The sequence below is a fragment of the Chiloscyllium plagiosum genome, unplaced genomic scaffold (assembly GCF_037043375.1).
Source record: "Chiloscyllium plagiosum isolate Xiang-an unplaced genomic scaffold, Cpla_swu_hap1 HiC_scaffold_16, whole genome shotgun sequence".
NCBI classification, from domain to species: Eukaryota; Metazoa; Chordata; class Chondrichthyes; order Orectolobiformes; family Hemiscylliidae; genus Chiloscyllium; species Chiloscyllium plagiosum.
The window spans coordinates 39,556,533-39,578,627 of NW_028270154.1; the positions used below are offsets into that span (position 1 = coordinate 39,556,533).

A 22,095-nucleotide genomic window follows, 5' to 3' on the forward strand; every position below is an offset into this window, starting at 1 on the left:
GTGAGAGTGTGAGAGTGTGAGAGTGTGAGAGTGTGAGAGTGTGAGAGTGTGAGAGTGTGAGAGTGTGAGAGTGTGAGAGTGGGAGAGTGGGAGAGTGGGAGAGAGTGTGAGTGTGGGAGTGTGGGAGTGTGGGAGTGTGGGAGTGTGGGAGTGTGGGAGTGTGGGAGTGTGGGAGTGTGGGAGTGTGTGTGGGAGTGTGAGAGTGTGTGTGTGTGTGTGTGTGTGTGTGTGTGTGTGTGTGTGTGTGTGTAGGAGAGAGTGTGTGTGTGTGTGTGAGGGAGAGAGTGTGTGTGTGTGTGTGAGGGAGAGAGTGTGTGTGTGTGTGAGGGAGAGAGTGTGTGTGTGTGTGTGTGTGTGTGTGTGTGTGTGTGTGTGTGTGTGTGTGTGTGTGTGTGTGTGTGTGTGTGTTGCCCGAGCAGAGGCTGATAACTAAGTTCGGTACTCAAAGGGAGGGCCTCAACCGGGACCTTGGGTTCATGTCACATTACAGGTGACCACCATTGCACTATACGCAACACACACATACATACATACACACATATATATATATTTGCTCAAAAACTACATGCATTCATGTAGAACACGGAGCTCAAAAGCTGCATGAATTCATGTAAAACTCCATTATCTCACTTTTTAGATTTGAATCAATCAAAACATCATGGCATAGACAGAGAACATGGGGGCTAACACCTTCAACATATTGTCTAGCTTTCACCATTGTTAACAGCTAACCTGAGAATGCAACTTTTTAAAAAAAGGTTTTGTGATTTACACATGAAAGAAACTATCCTGGTATTCTAACAGATGAAAGGCTTAACAGACAATCAATTTTTCAATGAATAATTTCAGTTACATCACACTGTAAATTTTTGCTATAAATTCTGTGTTAGGATTGAGCCCTGCACTACCACCTGATGAAGGAGCGACGCTCCGAAAGCTAGTGTGCTTCCAATTAAACCTGTTAGACTATTACCTGGTTTGTGTGATTTTTAACTTTGTACACCCCAGTCCAACACCAGCATCTCCAAAAAATTCACAGTAACTTTGAATTGTCGCTATCAGCCAGTACATTACAAACAATGAACACATATAAAAGTATTTTCTGTAAATTGCTTTGTGATGCCCTAAGGTAGTGAACAGCATAAATGAAGAAGAACAAAGCACCCATCAATTCACAACAAACATCTACCAACAATGACCTAAAGACTGGTGGTATTGGTCAATGGACAGGTATTGGACAAAACATTGAAGGAGAACACACAGTTCTCCCGAAGAGCTATAGTGATTTTACATCCACCCATACATATCTTCAATTTATTGTACTTCTGAAAAATGGCAGCTGATAATGTAGCACTGACCTAAAATGTCAAACTGTATTATGTTACCAAATCTTGAATGAGGTTTGAAATCACAACCTACATTAGTCACGTGTTTACCCACTTAACCAAAACTAGAAATTAGGAAGTCAGTATACTAGAGATGTGGAAAATTAATAAGAGATGAATGGGAAAATTGATCTAGAATCTCTTGCCAAAAGGAAATTGCTTCTCTACATCTACTTTTATCAAATCTTTTCATAAATTTTAACATTTCAATTATATCACCCTCAATCTGTTGAATTTAATGGAATACAACATAAGTTTGTGCAGTCTTCCCTCAATTTAGGACATAGGCATGCCTGGAATGCAGTTGTACTTAGATTCTCTCCACCAGGATAATCACACTTTAATGGGTTGCAAAAGATGACCAAACTGTTAGAGCTCCAATTTTATCTGAAATGAGTAAACAGGGAATTAACAAACTGTGAACAGTTGGTTGAAATTATTCAAGGACTTGTTTGCCTTGTTAATGGGCAAATACAGAATAACAAACAACAACAGAAATTAATAGACATACTCAGCAAGTTTCAACATCTGTAAAGACAGACATTGAGTCAAAACTGAAAACAGTTAAGCTTTGTGTAGGTGCATGGACAGGGAAGGATTTGAAGGGACCACCTGTGTTAGGGTCAGGTTGAGACAGGAGAGATGATGGAGCAAGGCAATGGCACAAAGAAAGAATCAAAGACAGATCTAAATGAGGTGTAAAACGACAAAAAGAGAATCATCTGTCTGCCTTGCGCTATTATCTCATTTGCCATTTCATCTCTTCAACCCCACTGCTTGACTGTTGTTCACATTGCCAACAAACCTAATCATTTGTGGGATCAACATTGAATGTGATAAAACAGCTTTCAGTTTCACTGAACAGGGTGCTCTGTGAAGCAGTCCAAAATGAAGGAAAGTCATTCATTCATCCATGGCTTAAGGATCTGGGACGTGGTGATTTAATGGTCACTGTTTAAAATAATGAAATGATTGAAGAGCTTAACTGGATTATATAACCATGGTAACTGATTCGGGCGAAGTCAATACAGTTTATAAATCAAGCAACAGGACAGAGTGAAGAAGCAGTCAGGAATCCTACTTAAGGTATGGCAAGACTATAAGAAGAGTATTGATTAAACCAGAACAGAAAATTAATAAACAGGTGAATAAAGCTGGAGGACAAGTTGGAGTGTACAGCCCAAATAAAAGAGTTTATATATGAATGCATGGAGTTTAATAAATAAATTAAGTGAGCTGCAAACACATTTTTTTTCCAGTTCTATTCAAAGAACAACCACCTGAAATGTTAATTCTATTTCAATTGCTGCAGATGATGCATGACCTGCTGTGTACGTGCAGCATTTTCTGCTCTTATGTCAAACTTTTGACATCCACAGTATTTTATTCAAATATAAGATAACTATTTCTCAAACTGCTCTAAATAGTTGACATGCACAACAATTAAGAGTTTCTGCTAAACTGTACTGCTTTCACAAAGAAATTCACCAAATCATTGCCACAGTTAAGGCCAAATAAAGACTCTGCAACATTTTGCGCTGATTTAAAGGAAACATTGCAGGAAGACAGGCTACCCATAACCTGATCCTCACACTCAATTAATCACCATGACAAAAATCTACAGATTTGATATTCAGCAATGAGTCTGAGCAGAAACTAGAACAACCTTACAACTAGTGCAATCTGCACTTGGATCACCATTTATACCTAAAGTAAAACATCTGCCTGAAACAGCACCAAGTGCCATCTTTATAAACCACTCTGATGGAAATGGCAAATGGTTAACACTACATGCGTATTGCCATTGCCCATGTCATGGATGTTATACACAGTAGGGACAGTCGTGTTTAAGTTGCAAGGCAAAGATGATCTCTGTAAAAATCTTATTTTAAAAAAACAAGCAAACTGTAATATGGTTGGGCACAGTCAATTCCAAGCTTGATAATAGCTTTAAACAAATAAAAATAAACTTTATCAATTGCAAAATGGAAAGAAGCAGCTTCACTCACTTTGGATGCCGAATGTCTGGTAGGCTCCGATTCAGAGAGATTTTATCACTCACATAGATATTGAAACCATTTTCCCGATATGCTTGGCTGTTTTGATCTTCATCAGTCAATGGGACAGGTTTCCCTTGCTCTCCAATTCCTAATAGGATAAGGCAGGTCACTATTGAAATATTTATTCACTCTCAAACGTTATATTGGGATATACCAAATTTACAACTAAATCACCATTCCATCTTCATGGTTTTCTTGCAATCTTTCATTATCGCTTCAAGCATGTACCAAGCAATCATTGGACAAAGTTAAATAAAGCTTATGACATTAAAGCAAATAGATCACATAGTCATATCAATAGGTTCACTGTAGTGGTATGGCAGGTTCAAGAGGCCAGAGGCAGGTCGAAAGCATTAGACTTCACAGTGAGTGCCTTCAATGAACCAAGGAGATGCATGTATAAGGCTCCTCCAAGCCCTTTTTTTGACAAGCAGTGCACACAGCTAAATATATTGGGTTTTCTATACAGTGTGCGCCATTCCAGCCATGTGCAACAGACAGATGTGGGAGCAGGAGGAAACCATTGGTTGGACCTTTAAAGGGCCTCAACAGGCACCAAAACCCCAAAACGGGCAAGCTGCACAAGCCCTCCTCTGCCTCCTGTAGAACTTCAGACACGTTAGCAGAGGGTGGAGGTGGGGTGTTCGGGGACATGACTTGATGACCACTGGCTGGATTTTACGCGTGGTGTGCCAGCTGGGAAGTGTAAATTCCAGCCCTTTTGAATGGAAAAGGACATTTTCTCTGCTGCACAGTCCTCCCACAATTTTCATGTGTAGGAAAGACTTTGAGCATTCCTGATGACGTTAGGATTGATTTTGGGAAGAATATGGGATTTGAGTAGAGAAAATGTATGTGTGTGTGTGTATATGTGTGTGTATGTGTGTGTGTGTATATGTGTGTGTATGTGTGTGTGTGTGTATGTGTGTATGTGTGTGTATGTGTATGTGTGTGTATGTGTGTGTGTGTGTATGTGTGTGTATGTGTGTGTATGTGTGTGTGTGTGTATATGTATGTATGTATGTATGTATGTATGTATGTATGTATGTATGTATGTATGTATGTATGTGTCCCACACTGCTGTGAGCAGTTTCCTTCATTGCTTTGCTGTAAGGAAAAAATATACTGGCATTGGACACGGTCCTAGGTTGATACAGTATTGTACTAGGGCTAGTACTCATTGGAGTTTAGATGAATGATTGGTAACCCTATTGAATCATTCAAGATTCTAGAGGGCATGACAGGGTAGATCTGCAGAGGTTGTTACCCTTGTGGGAGTGTCTTGGACATCAGCAACTAATAGATTCACTAAGAGTATGCATCCCAACAACACAAAATTCAACAGTACCAAGAGTGCAAAAGTCTCAGATCACCAGCATCTTCACAGGGTCATCTGTTGGGAGATTTTTGAATGGAGAGAGAGTATAAAACAAAGGGTACTGTTCAAAAGGGTATGGAGGAGCAGAGAGACTTAGGTGTACATGTACATTTAATTTGGCAGATAAGTAGAGAGAGCTAAACATAAAGCATACAGAACTCAAGGCTTCATAATAGTGACATACAGTACAAATTATGACAAAATTATGAAAGACATTGGTTAGATCTCAGCTACAGTATTCTGGGCACCACACTATCAGAAAATGTGAATGTACTGGAGAGAGGGTGAAAAAGAGGTTTACGAGCATGGTTCCATGGGTGAGACATTCAGTTATGAGGGAAGACTGGAGAAGTTGGGACTGCTTTCCTTGGGAAGGCGACGGCTAGGAGAAAACTTGATAGAACTTTACAAAACTATGACAAATGGATAGGAAACAACTACTCCCATTAGTGAACAGATTGAGAACCAGAAGTCATGGTTTTGAAGTGTTTTGCAAAAGAAGCAAATGCAAGGTGAGAAAAACCTAATGCATTGCTGGGAAGTGTAGTGGACAGCGGTTCAATTGAGGCATCAAGCAGGGCATTGTATTGTTATTTGAACATAAATAACATGCCAGATTCCAGGGAAAATGCAGGAGATTGACACCAAGTTAAAATGCTCAGACAGCTGGTGTAGACATGAAGGGCCAAACAGCCTTCCCTGGAACATAAAGATTCTAAAATTCATCACCATTTAATGCCCTTTAATTTCGTAGAGGATGGGAGGAACAAAAACACTTCCCCCTCAATCTCTTCTGACCCGAACACAATCTCAAGTTGCAAATTGCACTTGAAGCTGCCCCTTGCTGTAAACTGGATTCACAGTCAGTCTGAAGCTGCAAGGCGGCCCAACTCACATCTGCACACCCCCATGTGAAATTTCAGGCCAATTATCATGACTCCTGGCTAATGCATCAAGATGTCATTTGTTTTATTTTTCAAAACAAAAATTCATAGCCCATACCTTTAGCTCTCAAATTCTTCATTAATTCCAGTCAACTTTCTTTCTACCACTTTATTTCACCTTAACTCTTTTCATTTTTGGTCTGTTCTTTAATCACAAATTGTGTCATTTTCTTTTATCCAAGCCACCTATTATTTCCAAATTTCCCCCTTTTCTGTCAACTCATATTCAGCTCTTATAATGGCTGTGGGCAATGTGATGAGAAGTTAACAAGTAAAATAAAAAAGGTAACTTGGCTTATATGCACATTTATTACTAAAATTATTTAAAAAGGGTTAACTTTACAACTAGATCTATTAAAGCAAAATCACTTAAACATAACCATGCTTTCTTTGAACAACAGTAAGAGAACCTCTATTTATAAATTCAGACCTGATTTGGCTGCATCTGCTCGAATTGCTTGGTGGTCATGCCAATCTTTCTTCCTCAATCTATCTTCGATGAAGAAAGTATCTTGTCTTGGCTTGATTGGTAAACCCTATTTTTAAAATAAATTTTTCATCAAAACAATGGTATAATGATAAAGGGTACCAGTGGTATGTTTAACTACTATTAAAATTTCATAGTGAAAAACATATAGGAAAACCTACAAGAAATCCAGCTATTCCTTTATCAGACACAAATGCACACTTTTGTATCCTGCAGATTGCAAGTCTATTGATCCCTCTTTTTGCCAAGATTTGATTTATTACTTTTGCTGTGTTTTTAAAACATGCCATCTGCTATCCGGGCAGAAAGAGTTAATACTCATTTTTGATTTGTTTTGCTTTATGAGAAAGCTATCTTACTGAACAATTTTATCAAGAAATAAAATTAGAAATTTAATCAAGGTGTTACTTGAAATGCAATACATGAAACTTCTCAGAGTGACAATCTGACATTCTAGTTTCATGGTCTGTAATCACTCTAAATAATACGATTTTAATATTACTGTTAAATTAGGAATAGATGTGCAAAAAGGTTTGGGAGCTACACAACAATCAAGTGCATTTATATTTTCATAATACTACCAGCACCAAGGAATCATGAAGATAGGGGGGAAAAAAAAGTCAATTTCTTGGTTGTTTTTAAGATTTATCTCAGGAGCGAAACCAATGCAAAAATCCCTTGAGGATTCAAAACTACAGAGAACCAATTGTTAAAGTGAGAATCTCAAACTGCAGTTCACGTTGAAAGCAATTTCAATCTGCTATAAATTCTATATAAATACCATGATTACTATTATGAAGTGTGGGTGTACCCTATCAGTGTCCAACACACAGATTAAAATTATTTAATTTGAATACTTATAGAAAAATATAGGTCATACCTTCCTAATCTGGCACACTCTCTAGTACCCACAGTACTTCAAGTCGTCCCAGAATCTTTATTTACGCTAATTTTTCTTAAACTTTGCGCAGTCTGGACACTCTAAACCCTATTTTTGGTGTGTGATTGTAAAATCATTCAACCATTAAGCATCTGAACAATATAACTCAAGGTGAAGTCTTTACTTTTTAAAAAAGTGTTTGTGCACTGAATACACTTAATCTCCTGTGGTTTGGCAATAAACCAATTAAACTTATATCAGAACTGAACAATGTCATTCCACATGGGAAAGCCAGTTATGGCCTTCTCATGGCCATCACAGATGCCAAGAGGCAATACCAAACTAAACTTGAGATCTAGACTAACTAGGAGAAAGTGAGGACTGCAGATGCTGGAGTACCAGAGTTGAAAAATGTGGTGCTGGAAAAACACAGCAGGCCAGGCAGCATCTGAGGAGAAGGAGAATTGACGTTTCAGGCATAGAAAGAAGGGCTTATGCCTGAAATGTCAATTCTCCTGCTCCTCAGATGCTCCCTGGCCTGCTGTGCTTTTCCAGCACCACATTTTTCAAACCTAGACTAACCACATGGACACCCATCATTTATGACAAGGCTGACAGGACATAACTGCTACAAAGAAATGTCGAGCAGAAGCATGGGCAATTTCAATGCTCATTTTGAACAGAAACAATATCACCTATCCCAGTCTCAGGATGTACCTATACCCACGGGCATTGCCACTGACATTAGATCCGTCTTCTTGAGAGTGAACTCATGGAAAGCCACTGGCCGATGGAGTCCCCGGCTGTGCACTCAGATCCTGTGTGGTCCAACTGGTAGGAGAATTCACAGACATCTTTAACCTCTCCTTTGTATAATCTGAAGTCCCCATCTGCATCATCCCAGTGCCAAAGGAAAGTCATGCAGCATGCCTCAATAACTACAGCCTGGTGACTCTGGCCTCCATAATTAACAAGTGCTTCAAGGGGTTAATCATGGCTCACAACAACTCCAGCCTCCCAGACTACCTTGATCCTTTGCAATTTGCCTACCGGTGCAACCCTGGCATTATCCCTGGAAAATATGGATAACAAGGAGACCTAAGTCAGGCTCCTAAATATTGACTACAGTTCTGCCTTCAACACCATAACTCCAAACAAATCCATCTTTTAACTGCAAAACCTAGATCTCGACTTCGCCCTCTGTAACTGGATTCTCAACTTCCTGAGCATTAGACCTCAATCTAAGAATAGGCGACAACCCTCCTCCACTGTTATCCTCAACACTAATGCCCTGCCAAGTTGCGCATTCAGTCCTCTACTGTACTCCATATACACTCACAACTGTGCAGTCAAATTCCACCCCAATTTTCATTTACAAGTTTACTGATGACACCACCGTTGTAGGGCAGATCTCAAACAATGACAAGACAGAGTGCAAAAAAAAGAGATTGAGTGATTAGCAGCATGCTATAAAGACACCAAGCTCTCTATCAACATCAGCAAAATGAAGGAGCTGGTCATCAACTTCAGGAAGTGGAATGGAGGGTACACCCCTATTAGCATTAATGGGGCTGAAGTGGAGATGGTCAAGAATGGCAAGTTCCTGGGAGTATTGATCACCAACAATCTGTCCTGGTTTACCCACATCGACACAATGGTCAGGAAAGCACAAGTCTCTACTTCCTCAGGAGGCTAAGGAAAGTCACAAGGACTCTTATCAATTTTGACAGATGCACCATAGAAAGCATTCTATCTGGATGCATTATGGCATGTTTTGGTACCTGGTCTTCCCAAGACCATAAGAAACTACAGAGAAACAGCCCAGTCCATCAGACAAACCAGCCTTCCATCCACTGACTCCATCTATACTTCCCCCTACCTCAGGAAAGCAACCAACATAATGAAAGACCCCTCCCACCCCAGTTATACTCTCTTCCACCCTCTTCCATCAGGCAGAAGACAGAAGTTTGTATACATGTACAAATAGATTCAAGAACAACTTCTTCCTTGCTTTTAATGAACTTCTGAATAGACCTCTCAAATGTTGAATTTAATGTTGATTTCGCTCTCCGTGTACCTTCCCTACAATGAGGACATTGTATTCTTCACTCTGTTCTATTACCCTAATGTATTTTGTATGGTATGATCTGCCTGTACATACACAAAACCTTTCACTATAGCTAGGTACGAATGACAATAATAAATCAAATTAAAGAAATCCACGTGGAAACCAATCCAGGTACACATGATTGTGTGAATTTAACCTGAAAGAGCCATTATATACCCACAAGTACAAGTTAAAGGCATAACGTTCCCAATGTCCATAACATGACATTAATGTAACTATTTCTTAAAATATACTTGGATCAAATTTAATTTAGTTATACGATGTGGAACCAAAAAGATAAATTGTATTTGGCTCGCCAGTTTCCTGATATCCGGACTCCCAAAAGGAACTTTTTTCTCCCCTGGATGGTGACCTTATAGAGGTTTATAAAATCATGAGGAGCATACACAAGGTGAATAGCAAAGGTCTGTTCCCTAAGGTAGGGGAGTTCAAAACTAGGCAGCGTATTTTTAAGGTGAGAGGGGAAAGATTTTGAAGGGCCTGAAGGGGAACATTTTCACAGAGGGTAGTTCATATGTGGAATAAACTGCCAGAGTTATAGTAGATGCAGATACAGTTACAACATTTAAAAGACATTTGGACAGGTACATTAATAGGAAAGGTTTAGAGGGATATGGGCCAAATGCAGGCATGTGAGACTAGTTTAATTTGGGAAACTTTATCAGCATGAACAAGTTAGACCAAAGGGACTGTTTTTGTGCTGTATGACTCCATAATTGTCATGGTTTTGCAAGTAAGCTTGGCCCCAATTTATACACAGCAAGATTTCACAATGAGAAGAAGAATCAATTAATCTTCCTCAGCAGCCTTAATTACAGGTTGTACACTGTTGAGAACATGGGAAGAATCCCTTATTTTTCAATCAAAAAAAGTGGAATGGAATCCTTTCCGTGCAAAGGGTAGCACAATGGTCAACTGCAACCAAGAAAAATTCTGACTGTTCTGGGACTTTTTGGTTCCATGGTTCACTAGGAAGTCTGGTAGGCCTTCTCTCCCAGTTGCATACAGGAAAACAAACAGATACAGGAATTTAATGCCAGCAACAAAAATTTAGACTGTGTGGAACAATAGAATTGTTTTAATTAACTCAAGAAAGAACAAATACTGATACAATTAAAAAAGTGGCAGGTTCAATATTTTGTATTAGTCTATTATATATTTTGATTTAATTTCATGAATCTAATCCTAACTTTTGCCCTGCACGGTAATTCAGTTAAAACAGCTCAATAATTGGATTTGTTGTATCAAGTTGTTTTTGTGTGTTCTACGTTCAGGAACTTCAACAAAGCACAAATGCAAAGTCATGAATGTATAAATAGCTTGCAATTTGGTTCTCTTTTAATACTCCCATCATATAGTTAGTCATTGACAAAATGTACTCAGACTATTTACATAGTGTACCCAAGGGAACTTCCAGGTCTAAAGCCTAACTCTAAGTTTGAAGTTTACCAAGAATAAGACCTTGAAAGTGTAATAATGTTCCACTTTTGACATAACAAGTGTCTCTTAAACAAAATCCATAAGTTTCTGATTTGTGGGGTTGGAGCCAATGCAGAGACTATTAAACTGTGGGAAGTTATTTATTGATATGCATTACCAGCAGTCACAGGATATTGTCTTTGTCAGCCTGATTAGAGCTAACCGCAGGATAGTGGAAAGCATTGGCTCCTTTGTGTGCGCCTGAAACTAAACTCCATGGAAGTGATTTAAAATAAATCCAGAAGTATGTCACACAGTTGTGATTCTCAAAATGCACAAGATCCAAAAATAAATGATAGTACTGATCGGTAAATAAATGGTGTTCAGCTGCAATGGGCAAAACCTTTCTTTCTTAATTGAATTTGTTCCCAGAGAAATGGTTGCAAAGCTTAACCAAAATCCTTTATTTTGCTTTAATCAGAATGATTTACTGGATTTTGAGCATGATAAAGAGGTAATATTTACACCTTTTCAATAAGGAGGGTCTGTTTTCATTCAAACAGACTTCAGCTTTGTCGTCTTTTCGTCTATTTACAAAAGCTGGTGAGTGAAGTCAGCAGTTCAAATACTTCATTTATTGCTCAGCAGTTAGCACTGCTGCCTCATCGCAGAATTGACCCAAGTTCAATTCCATTCTCAGGTGACTGTGTGCAGAGCTTGCACATTCTCCCCATGTCTGTGTGAGTTTCCTCCGACAGTCCAAAGATGTGCAGTTTAGGTGTATTGGCCATGTTAAATTGCCCATAGTATTCCTGGATAGGCAGGCTAGGTGCATTAGCCATGGGAATTGCAGGGTTACAAGGATAAAGTGGGGTGGTAGGTCTGAGTGGAATGTTGTTCGGAGGGTCAATGTGAATTTGATGGGCTGAAAGGACTACTTCCACACTGTAAAGATTCTATGATTCTATGAAATAATATCTTTGGAATCGCTTATTGACTTTTCAGAGTAGGTGAAATTATTTTCCCCAATTTGACAGCTAATGCATAAACAACTGCATTGACCTACAGCAAAGAATAGTACAGCACAGAACACAGTAAAGGAAGTTGTACTTTCTCTCTTTCAGTTTGACAGTATGAAGTCTGCACTCGAGTATTTTTTTTCCCCAACAGGCCTTTTTACTCTCACAATATGATCGACACCCTTAACTACAAAAGCATGATGGCATATGTAAAACAACCCAACAATTATATACCAGTTTTTAGTTGCCTAGCTACAGTAATGGTAAGAATTTGAGGAAAGTGGTAAAACCTAATTACAAGGAAATAAAATAGGCTTCAGAAAATATTGAATACAGTGACACTGATTCTCACAATATCAAAAGTGTGCCTTGGGAAGGAAGGCTGCTGATTTCAAGTGCTTAACAAACACATTAAATTGTTCCAGTCTTAATGGGAGACAATTTAGATACTTCATTTATAATATACACGCTATGTAAATTACAAAGTAGAGATAATAACTGGCATAAAATTCTAAGACTATAAAGAGCATACAAAGCCAACAGTATTGCCACCAGAGGGCACAGTAACTGCAAGACGATACAGTATCATTTATTGATTAAAAGAAACAACTTAAGGAAGAGGGCAAAGCAAATCATAGAACATGCTAAAATAAGGCATGCTTAACCCCAGTCTTGTTTTTCATTAGAGCCGATTTGGGATTTGTTCTATTTCTCCTTACTTGACCAATAGTATTAACTTGCCTCCCACACCAAGATTTATTTTTAAAAGATATAAACAAAAATTAACTTTGTTCATCTCCTCACTCCCATTGTTGCAGGGAAATAGCATCTCAGCAAAACTTTAAAGTCATCATATTTAAAACATTTACTTCCAAGGTGAGAGTTAGAACATTGAACAATACAGTATAGTACAGGCCCTTCGGCTGTCGATGTTGTGCCAACCTGTGAAACCGGTCTGAAGCCCATCTAACCTACACTATTCCACTAATATCCATATATTTATCTAATGATCATTTAAATGCCCTTAAAGTTGGCAAGTCTACTACTGTTGCAGGCAGGGCATTCCACACCCTGACTAATCTGAGTAAAGAACCTACCTCTGACATCTGTCCTATATCAATTACCCCTCAATTTAAAGCTATGTCCCCTCCTACAAGCAATCACTATGCAAGGAAAAAGGTCTCACGGTCCACCCTATCTAATCCTCTGATCATCCTGCATGTCTCTATTAAGTCACCTCTCAACCTTCTTCTCTCTAACGAAAACAGCCTTAAGTCCCTCAGCCTTTCCTCATATGGCCTTCCCTCCATACCAGGCAACATTGTGGCAAACCTCCTCTGCACCCTTTCCAATGATTCCACATCCTTCCAATAATGCGGCGACCAGAATTGTATGCAATACTCCAAGTGCGGCCCCACCAGAGTTTTGTACAGTTGGGAATTCAGATGTAGCTAATCAACATTTTACCAGGATATATGGCTTGAGAGATCCACATCACCAGACAAGTAGACTTTGAGACCAAAAGATGTATAAACAGAAGTCGGCCATTCAGCCCATCCAGTGTGCTCTGCCATTGAACAAGATTATGGGTGATCTGATAATCCGTAACTCCACTTTCTTACCTTTTCCCCATAACACTCGATTCCCTTACAAATTAAAAATCTCTTATCCTTGAATAACTCAGCCTCAACAGAACCCTGTAAAGAATTCTTCTGATTCACTCCCATCTGAGAAAGAAATTCCTCATCTGGTCTTAAACATACAACCCCTCATTCAGGAATAACCCAATGGTCCTCGACTTTCCTACAAGGAGAATCAACCCTCTCCGCATCTGTCCTGTCAAGTCCTTTAAGAATCTTGTATGTTTCATTAAGGTTACCTCTAATTCTTCTAAATTCCAATGCGTATAGGCCCCAATCTTCTCAACCCCTCCTCATTAGATTCTCCCCTCCATAGCTGGATATTCCTAAAAATTTAAAGTTAGTTTGCCACAATACAGGCAAAACAAAAACCAAATGAAAGTATCTATATTTCAACAAGCAGAAATATGGGACTGACCAGACAGAACTTGTGAAGATGTAAAGATTTGCTTTCTTCAACCAAAAGACACAGGAGCAAAAAAAATGCAATTCAGAACATTTGAGTCTGCTCCTCCATAGAATGAGATCATGGTTGATCTGATAATCCTCAACTCCACTTTTATAAATTTTTCTCCATAATATTTGATTCCTTTACTGATTAAAAACACATACACACACACACAAAAAAAATCAGTTTCTCTCATCCCTGAATATATTCAATAACCCAAAGTCAACAGCCCTCTGTGGTAAAGATTTCTACAGGTCCGTTACACTCAACAGAAGAAATTCCTTATTATTTCTGTCTTAAATTGGCAACCTGTTTCTCTCGGATTACGCCGTATGGTTCTAGATTCTCCCAAAAGGCAAACCAACCTCTCAGCATCTAGACCTGTCAAGTCTTCTCAGAATCTTGTATACATTACTGTGGTCACCTTTCATTCTTTTAAACTCCAGTGAGTACAGACCCAACCTACCACAGAATGTCTCAGTAGCAGTAATCAACCTAATGAATATCCTTTGGACTGCTTCCAATACCAGCTTATCATTCCTTCAATCAGGGGATCAAAACTATTCACAGTACTCCTTGATTTGATTTGATTTGTTATTGTCACATGTAACTAAGTACAGTGAAAAGTTTACTTTTACGTGCAGTACTATCAGATCATAAGGCGATTGAACAGAGAGAAGAATATAAAGTTACAGCTGCAAAGAAAGTGCTAAAAAAGATTTGAAATTTGAGAAGTCTAACAGCTGGGAAGAAGCTGTTCTTGAAACTGCTGGTACATGTTTAAGCTTTTGTATTTTCTACCTGAAAGAAGAGGCAGGAAGAGACTATAACGAGAGTGACAGGGGTCTTTAATGATGTTGGCTGTCTTTTTGTATTAACAGGAAGTGTAGATGGAGTCAATTGTTGAAAGGTTGGTTCTAAGTATGGTCTAACTAGTACCTTTCTTTCGAGCAAGGTTTCCCTATTTTTCTGTTCCATTCCCTATAAAATAAAGGTAAACCTTCCTCCTGACTAAATATGGATGCTAGCATTTTGTGATTTATGCATGATGGCCCCCAAAATCCCTCTGTGCTGCAGCTTTCTACAGTCTTTCTCCATTTAAATAATATTCAGCTTTATTTTTCTGCCATGAGGTCCATAACCTGTTTTCCACATTATATTGAATTGGCCACGTTTTGCCAACTCACCTTACCTGTCTTTGTCCCTCAGCAAGATCTTTACGTCATCCTCACCAATTGTCTTCCCAACTACTTTGCATCTGCGAATTCAGTGATATTACTTCTCATACCCAAGTAATTGAGATATATATTATGAACAATTGGGACCCCTGCATTGATCCCTGTGGCACTCTATTAGTTACATGCTGAAACTTTCCCCCTTATTCCAATTCTCTGCCTATTATTTAACCAAAACTCATCCATGTTACTATACCATCCCCAACACCACAAGCTTGTGTTAGGGGAAGAATCTCTGATGTAACAGTTTCCTGTGAAAGACAATTGAGATGAATTGCTGAGAAAACAAAATATCAGAGGAAAATCCTTGGCAGTTCAGAAACATCATTTAAGTTCATCTGAAGGGACAACATAAAGTACATCTGTGAAGTATGCCGTCAGTCTAGCTAAAAGTTAAAATAGGGGAAGTTTGTTTTGTGCTTTAAAGTATAAGTTGCCTGAAAAAAGAGTGTTTAGTCAACAACATTCTTATAGTAAGGATATTCAGATCCAAGATGGCAGCAACCCAGCAAGTCTGAGTCTGTAGTGTTCTGCCAAAGACTCAGGCAAAGTGGGCTGCCCGCCTCCACCACACCTGCCAAATCATTCAAAATAACTTTTATCCAATACAGTTAGTCATTTTGCATCAAACTTGAGTAGTTTGGTGCTTTATTAAAATGACTAAGGAAAAGAATGCCTGCAGCTCACAGCAGGCGGGAACCCCACCCCCACCCTCCCCAGCTGCAGCAGAGGCGTCCGCAGCCACCCCGGAGGACTTACCTACAGTGGAGAGTCTTGTTGCTGTAATTATCAAGCTGGAAGAGAAGATCGACGTCTTCATAGAGAGTCCAGAAGCAGGTGGGAATCGCTCTCGGTCGCGCTGCAAAAGCACGACCGAGACATTGAAAAAAAAAATCGAACATCGAGTTGGGGGGCGGAGCTAAAGGCCACAACCTCCAAGGCTGCTGCAGAATCGGCCCTGGGTCATGTCCGGACTCTCGAACAGCGAATCTGGGCCTTAGAAGATCTCGACGACCTTGAGAAACAGGGTCGTCGAAAAAATATTCGTTTGCTGGGCCTTCCCGAACGGGAAAAGGAAGGCCAGCTTGCAGTGTTTTTGGAGCAGTGGCTCCCTCAGATGTTGAAGCTGGAGGCTGGATCAGGCCAGGTGCGGGTAGAATGGGCCCACCGGGTTGCAACATGCAGGCCCGGGTCGGACCAGCGCCCCCACCCGGTCCTGTTCCGGCTTCAGTGTTAACAGGGAGAAGCAAATGCTCCTGGAGCCTCCAGAAATCTCGGGAAAGATCCCCAGGCCATGACATACAAGGAATCTAAGATTATGCCGTTTCAGGATTTTTCCCCAGCTTTGGTCCGCAAGAGGAGGGCGTTTGATGAAACGAAGAAGCGTCTAAGGGGTTTAAACATTCAGTACTCCCTGTGCTACCCAGCGACGCTACATTTTAACCACCAAGGGTCAGTCTATAACTTCGAATCGCCGGAGAAGGCCAAAGAATTTTTGGACTCTCTTAAATAGATTGTAAGAATTAATTCATGTGGTTAATGATGCTGTTCTGCTTCCCACCCACCCCCGGTTTACTCCTTTTTATTCCTCTTATTCCCTTTATTGTTTAATATCATCTCCGGGGTGGTAGGGAGGGGGGCTTATTTGTTCTCCACTGTGTGATTTTCTTTTTTTTAAATGTAGGCCGGGCGGTCTAGTTGATTCAGATGAGGGGGGGAGGGCATCTGCCTTGTCCTACCTTATCTCTTTCTTTTAGAGTGGGATTGTTCCCCCCTTTTATTTTGTGTTATTATACTTAATTATTACCTACTGAGACTGTAACTTTATAGTTTTACTGTAACTATATAGGTTTTAGTGGTATTAACATTGCTAAATGTATGTAGGTGTTGGTGTGGGTGGGGGGTTAGGGTACTCACTGTTAACTTTAGCTTTATAGTACACTTGAATTTTTCTATTTTATTATGGGGTGCCTGGGTCAAGAGTGGGACACTGGTTGGGAGAGGATATGATGGGTTTCCGGAAAGGAAGTAATGCCCCCTGGAAGCAAGGGGGAAAATCTCCTTTTAAATATGTTTTATATTTTGTTTTATTTAGAAATAGTTTTTTACTAGATTGGCGTGAGTGTATTAAAGAATCTCTATTTTTGTGAATTTTCTATGGTCTATGCTCAGGATGTTTTGGATGGGGTTTCTCCTCCCGGGGTGTCTCGGACTTGCCTGGACGATAGTGGTTAGTCATTCGATTAAATGGTGTATCTGGAATGCCAAGGGGAGTAATTCGCCAATCAAAAGGAAGAAAATACTATCAAACCTCAAAAAAAAAAGAGTTGATATAGCTGTCTTACAGGAGACACATTTACTGGATAAAGAACACTTGAAATTACAACAGGGTGGATTTGATCAGGCCTTCTTTTCGTCTTTCAGTTCAAAAAGTAGGTGAGTAGTCATTCTTATTTCAGAAGAATCTCCCTTTCAAAATCCTAAGTCAGATAAAAGATGAATCTGGACGGTACATACTGATTAAAGCCCTTATAAATGGAGAGGAATATGGAATTTTGAATCTGTATTGTCCCCCGGCGCATCCTTTCAAATTTATAATGGAAGCTTTCTCCAAACTGATGGCTCTTGGGGCTTGTCATACAATTATTGGGGGAGACTTTAATTGCACTATGGACCCGGAGATAGACAGGATACCCAAGAGTACTGCGGGTGTATCCCCCAGATCCAGGCAATTGGCGGGTTTGAATAAAGAGTTAGGATTAGTAGATGTGTGGAGGTGCCTCCACCCGCAAGGCAGAGATTTCTCTTTTTATTCTAATCCATATAAGTGTCACACTAGAATTGATATGTTTTTTTGCCCCTTCAACCTTTTTGAATTCCATATTATCCTGCAAAATAGGTAATATAATAATTTCTGATCACGCTGCAGTGTATATGGAAATCAAGACTAGGAACAATGAGACGGCCCCCTGATATTGGTGTATGGATTCTTTCTTAATGAAGGATAGTAAATTTGTAAAATATTTCTCTCAAGATTTCAAAACTTTTTTGGAAATTAATTCAGGTATGGCTAGTAACCCATCAAAGATGTGAGAGACCATTAAGGCTTATGCGCGGGGTCTGATCATTTCATTCTCGGCAACCCAGAAAAAACTAATGGGAGAACAACAGCGTCGACTCAAGGCTCGCTTAAAGGCAGCTGAGACACCGTACGTTGATAGGCCCTCTGTTGCTAACTTACAAAGGATTACGGCCCTTAGGACAGCCCTGAATACCGCGCTTACCCAAACAGCAAAGAGGGAAATATTATTTGCAAAGCAACGATTATATGAATTTGGCGATAAGCCTGGTAGATACCTAGCGGTTCTCGCAGGGGTAAAAAAGGCCCCTCAAGCTATCATGTTCATCTGGGAAAGTGCTGGTACTCTGACTCACAATCATAAAAGGATCAACACAATCTTCAGAAAGTTTTACTCTGATTTGTATAAATCGCAGGATTGTGAAGATACAGCCAGGAAGATGCAGTCCTTTTTTAAAAGCCTGGCCATTCCGGACTTAAGCCCGGAACAGGTGTCGGTCCTGAATGCTCCCCGAACAACCCAGGAAATACTTGACACAATCAGGCAGCTTCAGTACGGTAAGGCACCTGGCCCAGATGGATTTCAGGTTGAATTCTACAAAGAGTTTACAGGAGTATTAGCTGGTCCACTTATGGACATGCACAACTACTCATATAGTCAGGGCTACCTTCCGCCTTCGTTGAAAAAGGCGAATATCTCCCTCATTCTCAAGGAAAGGAAAGGAATCAGAAGACTGTGCATCATAGAGACCAATATCCTTGCTAAATGTAGACTTTAAAATTCTTTCTAAAACATTAGCGTTGAGGCTGGAGAGGGTATTGCCATATATCATAAAAGAGGACTAGACGGGGTTTATCAAGGGCCATAAATCATCCAATAATATTAGAAGGGTTTTGAATGTGATTCTAGTCTGTCATCAGGAAAGAATACCAGGATTGGACGCAGAGAAGGCATTTGTCAAGGGTGAATGGTCATACCTGTTCTATAATTGGAAAGGTTTGGTGTTGGAAAGGTATTTGCTAAATGGGTCTCAACATTGTATAATGACCCCAAAGCAGTCGTGATCACCAATGGCTTAGGCTCGGATAGCTTCAGTGTGGGTAGGGGCTGCCGTCAGGGATGTCCTCTCTCACCGTTGCTATTCACGCTAATAATTGAGCCACTAGCGGAAACTATACGGGCTGACTCTAATATAACGGCCCCGAGGGTTGGCACAGGTAAACATAAAATTACCCTTTAAGCAAATGATGTTCTCCTTTTTCTTAGTAATCCTTTGGTGTCCATGCCCCGCCTGATCCAAGTTATTAATTTATTTAGTACATACACAGGCTAGAAAATTAATTTCTCAAAATCAGAGGCCATGCCAATGGGTGGTCTCGCTAGTATGTCCTACTTATTGGACGGATCACACTTTCCCTTTCGGTGTTTTTTTATATTTAGGTATTTTTATCACCCCAATATTTGGCCAGCTATGCAAGGTCAATTTTGTGCATCTACTGGAAAGGATAAGGCAGGACCTTCAACGTTGGGGGGATCTTCCAATTTCCTGGCTAGGCAGAATAGCTCTAATTAAAATGAATGTCTTGCCCCGTCTCTTATACCTTATGAGAATGTTCCCGGTGATGCTGCCGAAGCCGTCACTGTGCAAATTGTATGGTTGGCTTGGTTCTTTCATCTGGAGTCAGAGGTGGTTCCTCATTAAGTTAAAGAAGCTACAGTTTCCACAGGCAAGGGGAGGGATGGATTTTCCAGACTTTAGGAAGTATCAGCTGATTTCCCTATTAAGCTACATAGCCGATTGGGTCTCGACTGACGCGCAATCAATCTGGCTGGACATTGAGGCTTCTCAAGTAAAGTGCCCACTTATTAACCTCTTATTTTTAGATAAGATGAAAGTCAATATGGACCATAGTAAAAACCCTATAGTATTAAACACAATTAAAGCCTGGAAGATAATGCGGCAAAACTAGGGTAATTCACATAAAACCTCCCCTTATACTCCTATAATGGGGGCATGGGGTTTTCAAGCAGGGCTCACAGACGCCACATTTAAATGCTGGAAGTCCAGGGGTATCTCCTGTTTAGGGGATCTGTTTGATGAGGGGATCTTGATGTCTTTCGAACAGCTGCACCAGAAATTTGGATTATCTAATGGAGACCTCTTTCGATACTTCCAAATTCGAGATTACATACAGAAGACGACTACGTTTTTAGATAGCCTTTATAAATCTGATAGAGAACGTAGAGTGTTGTGGCCAATGGGTTTACCCTCGGTCAGCATTCTCTACCATTTATTACATAATGAAGTGTCGGAAGACATGGAACGTTTGCTTCGAACATGGGATCAGGAATTGGGGTTGGAAATATCCACAGAAATGTGGGATGACATCTGGGAAAATGCCAGAAAAATCTCCATCTGTAATAGAACCCAGGCCATTCAGTTAAAGATGCTCCATAGGACTCATGTAGCACCGGTAAAATTTAGGGCAGGAGCATCTCCAATGTGTCCCAAATGTAAAATTGAAGTGGGCACTCTCACACATTGCTTATGGACATGTCATAAGATCCGCAAATACTGGGTCAGAGTAGCAAATGCTTTGACAGAAATCTTGGGAACAGAAATTAGAGTAGATCCAGTATCTCTTCTCCTGAGCTTTGAGCTTGCCTTCCCTGGATATGCACGAGAGGAAATTATATTCCATTCTCTCCTTTTGTGCAAGGAAAAATATCTTAGTAAACTGAGTAGCTGAGGGCCCTCCAGGACTTCCGAATTGGCACAGGTTAATCATGGAATGTATTCCCTTTGACTTCCTTACAAATATGGTGCACCAAAAAACTGAATTATTCTATAAAATATGGCAGCCCTTCCTGAATTACATAGATACAGATATTTCAGCCATTTTGTAAGGGCTTTCATATATTTGTGGTAGCGGTTCTGGCTGGTCTGGGGCCCCTTGGGGGAGGAATCCCGTATGAATACGGGTTTTATTATGACTTGACATTAATTCATTCCGAGCATGTACTTCTATTTAATTACTATGTTATCCTTTTTTTCTCTTGAGTAATGCAAGATATTTTATTATACGCTCTGGTTAGTTATAGGTTAGATTAGTAGTTAGTTGAGCTTTGTCTTTTTTTTTCTTTATCTTTTCTTTTCGTTTGACAGGTTTTGGTTATTATTTATTTATTTAATATTTAATTGTATATTAGTGTTTGTATTTGTGTTTTTTATTTTGTAAGTTTGTTAAAACGTGTTAAATTTTCAATAAAAAAATCTATTAAAAAATAGTAAGGATATTCAAACATGAAATCTTAATGTGTCATTCGTTCAGCAGTTATGTGGAAGTCTGAATTTTCTCAGAGATTTTAACATTGCTTGATGGGTGTTTGTTTATACCCAGCTACAATTCACTACATTTGAAACTTGGGAGCACCAATTGTAAAGGGATAGGCAAGTTAGCATCATTTACCCTAGACTACCTTTGGGATATAGCATGTAGGCTTTACCAATATAGATTAAATAAATGGTGACTGGCATCTCAGCATCTTCAGACTGACTTAGAAACTGTCATACAAGTTATACAGAGTCGTCAATAGTCTGTACATAGATCAGATGTTATAAGAAGACAGGTCAGACTATATGTACCATTCGTTTAATTCTGAAAAGGCATAGTACAATTCCTATTTCAAGACTGCCGGCAATTAACTTGAGGATTGAAGTGACATGCAAGGATTAAAGACTAGAAGGTAATTCCAAAATTAAGTGTCCAGAGCATGAGAGAGGAAGTCCAGAAGGAAAAACTAGATTGGCTAAATACCCTTCCTAAACCTTTTTGGTATTTAATAGTCTTATTGTCCAGGATACAAGTGAATGAAATCAGAACATAAAAAGTGCTGCATAAGGTCTATGGCTCTTTAAAGTTTGATGAGGGCAGTTGGGAATGGTGAAGACAGCAAAATAATGCTCTTCAGAGAATCAGTGTGGATTTGAC

General features: G+C 39.7%; 1 protein-coding gene across 4 annotated transcripts in view; it reads right to left on the minus strand.

The window, feature by feature from the left end:
* The window catches only part of LOC122556612 (polypeptide N-acetylgalactosaminyltransferase 10-like), a 106,685-nt gene that overhangs the window by 63,563 nt on the left and 21,027 nt on the right, over positions 1-22,095 (minus strand). For all 4 annotated transcript variants that reach the window (XM_087995303.1, XM_043703513.2, XM_043703515.2 and 1 more), the window contains exons 2-3: positions 6,198-6,303; positions 3,395-3,533 (exon numbers count right to left, since the gene is read on the minus strand). In XM_087995303.1, coding sequence (XP_087851429.1) covers positions 3,395-3,533; positions 6,198-6,303 — 245 coding nt within the window. The remainder of the gene's footprint in view (positions 1-3,394; positions 3,534-6,197; positions 6,304-22,095) is intronic.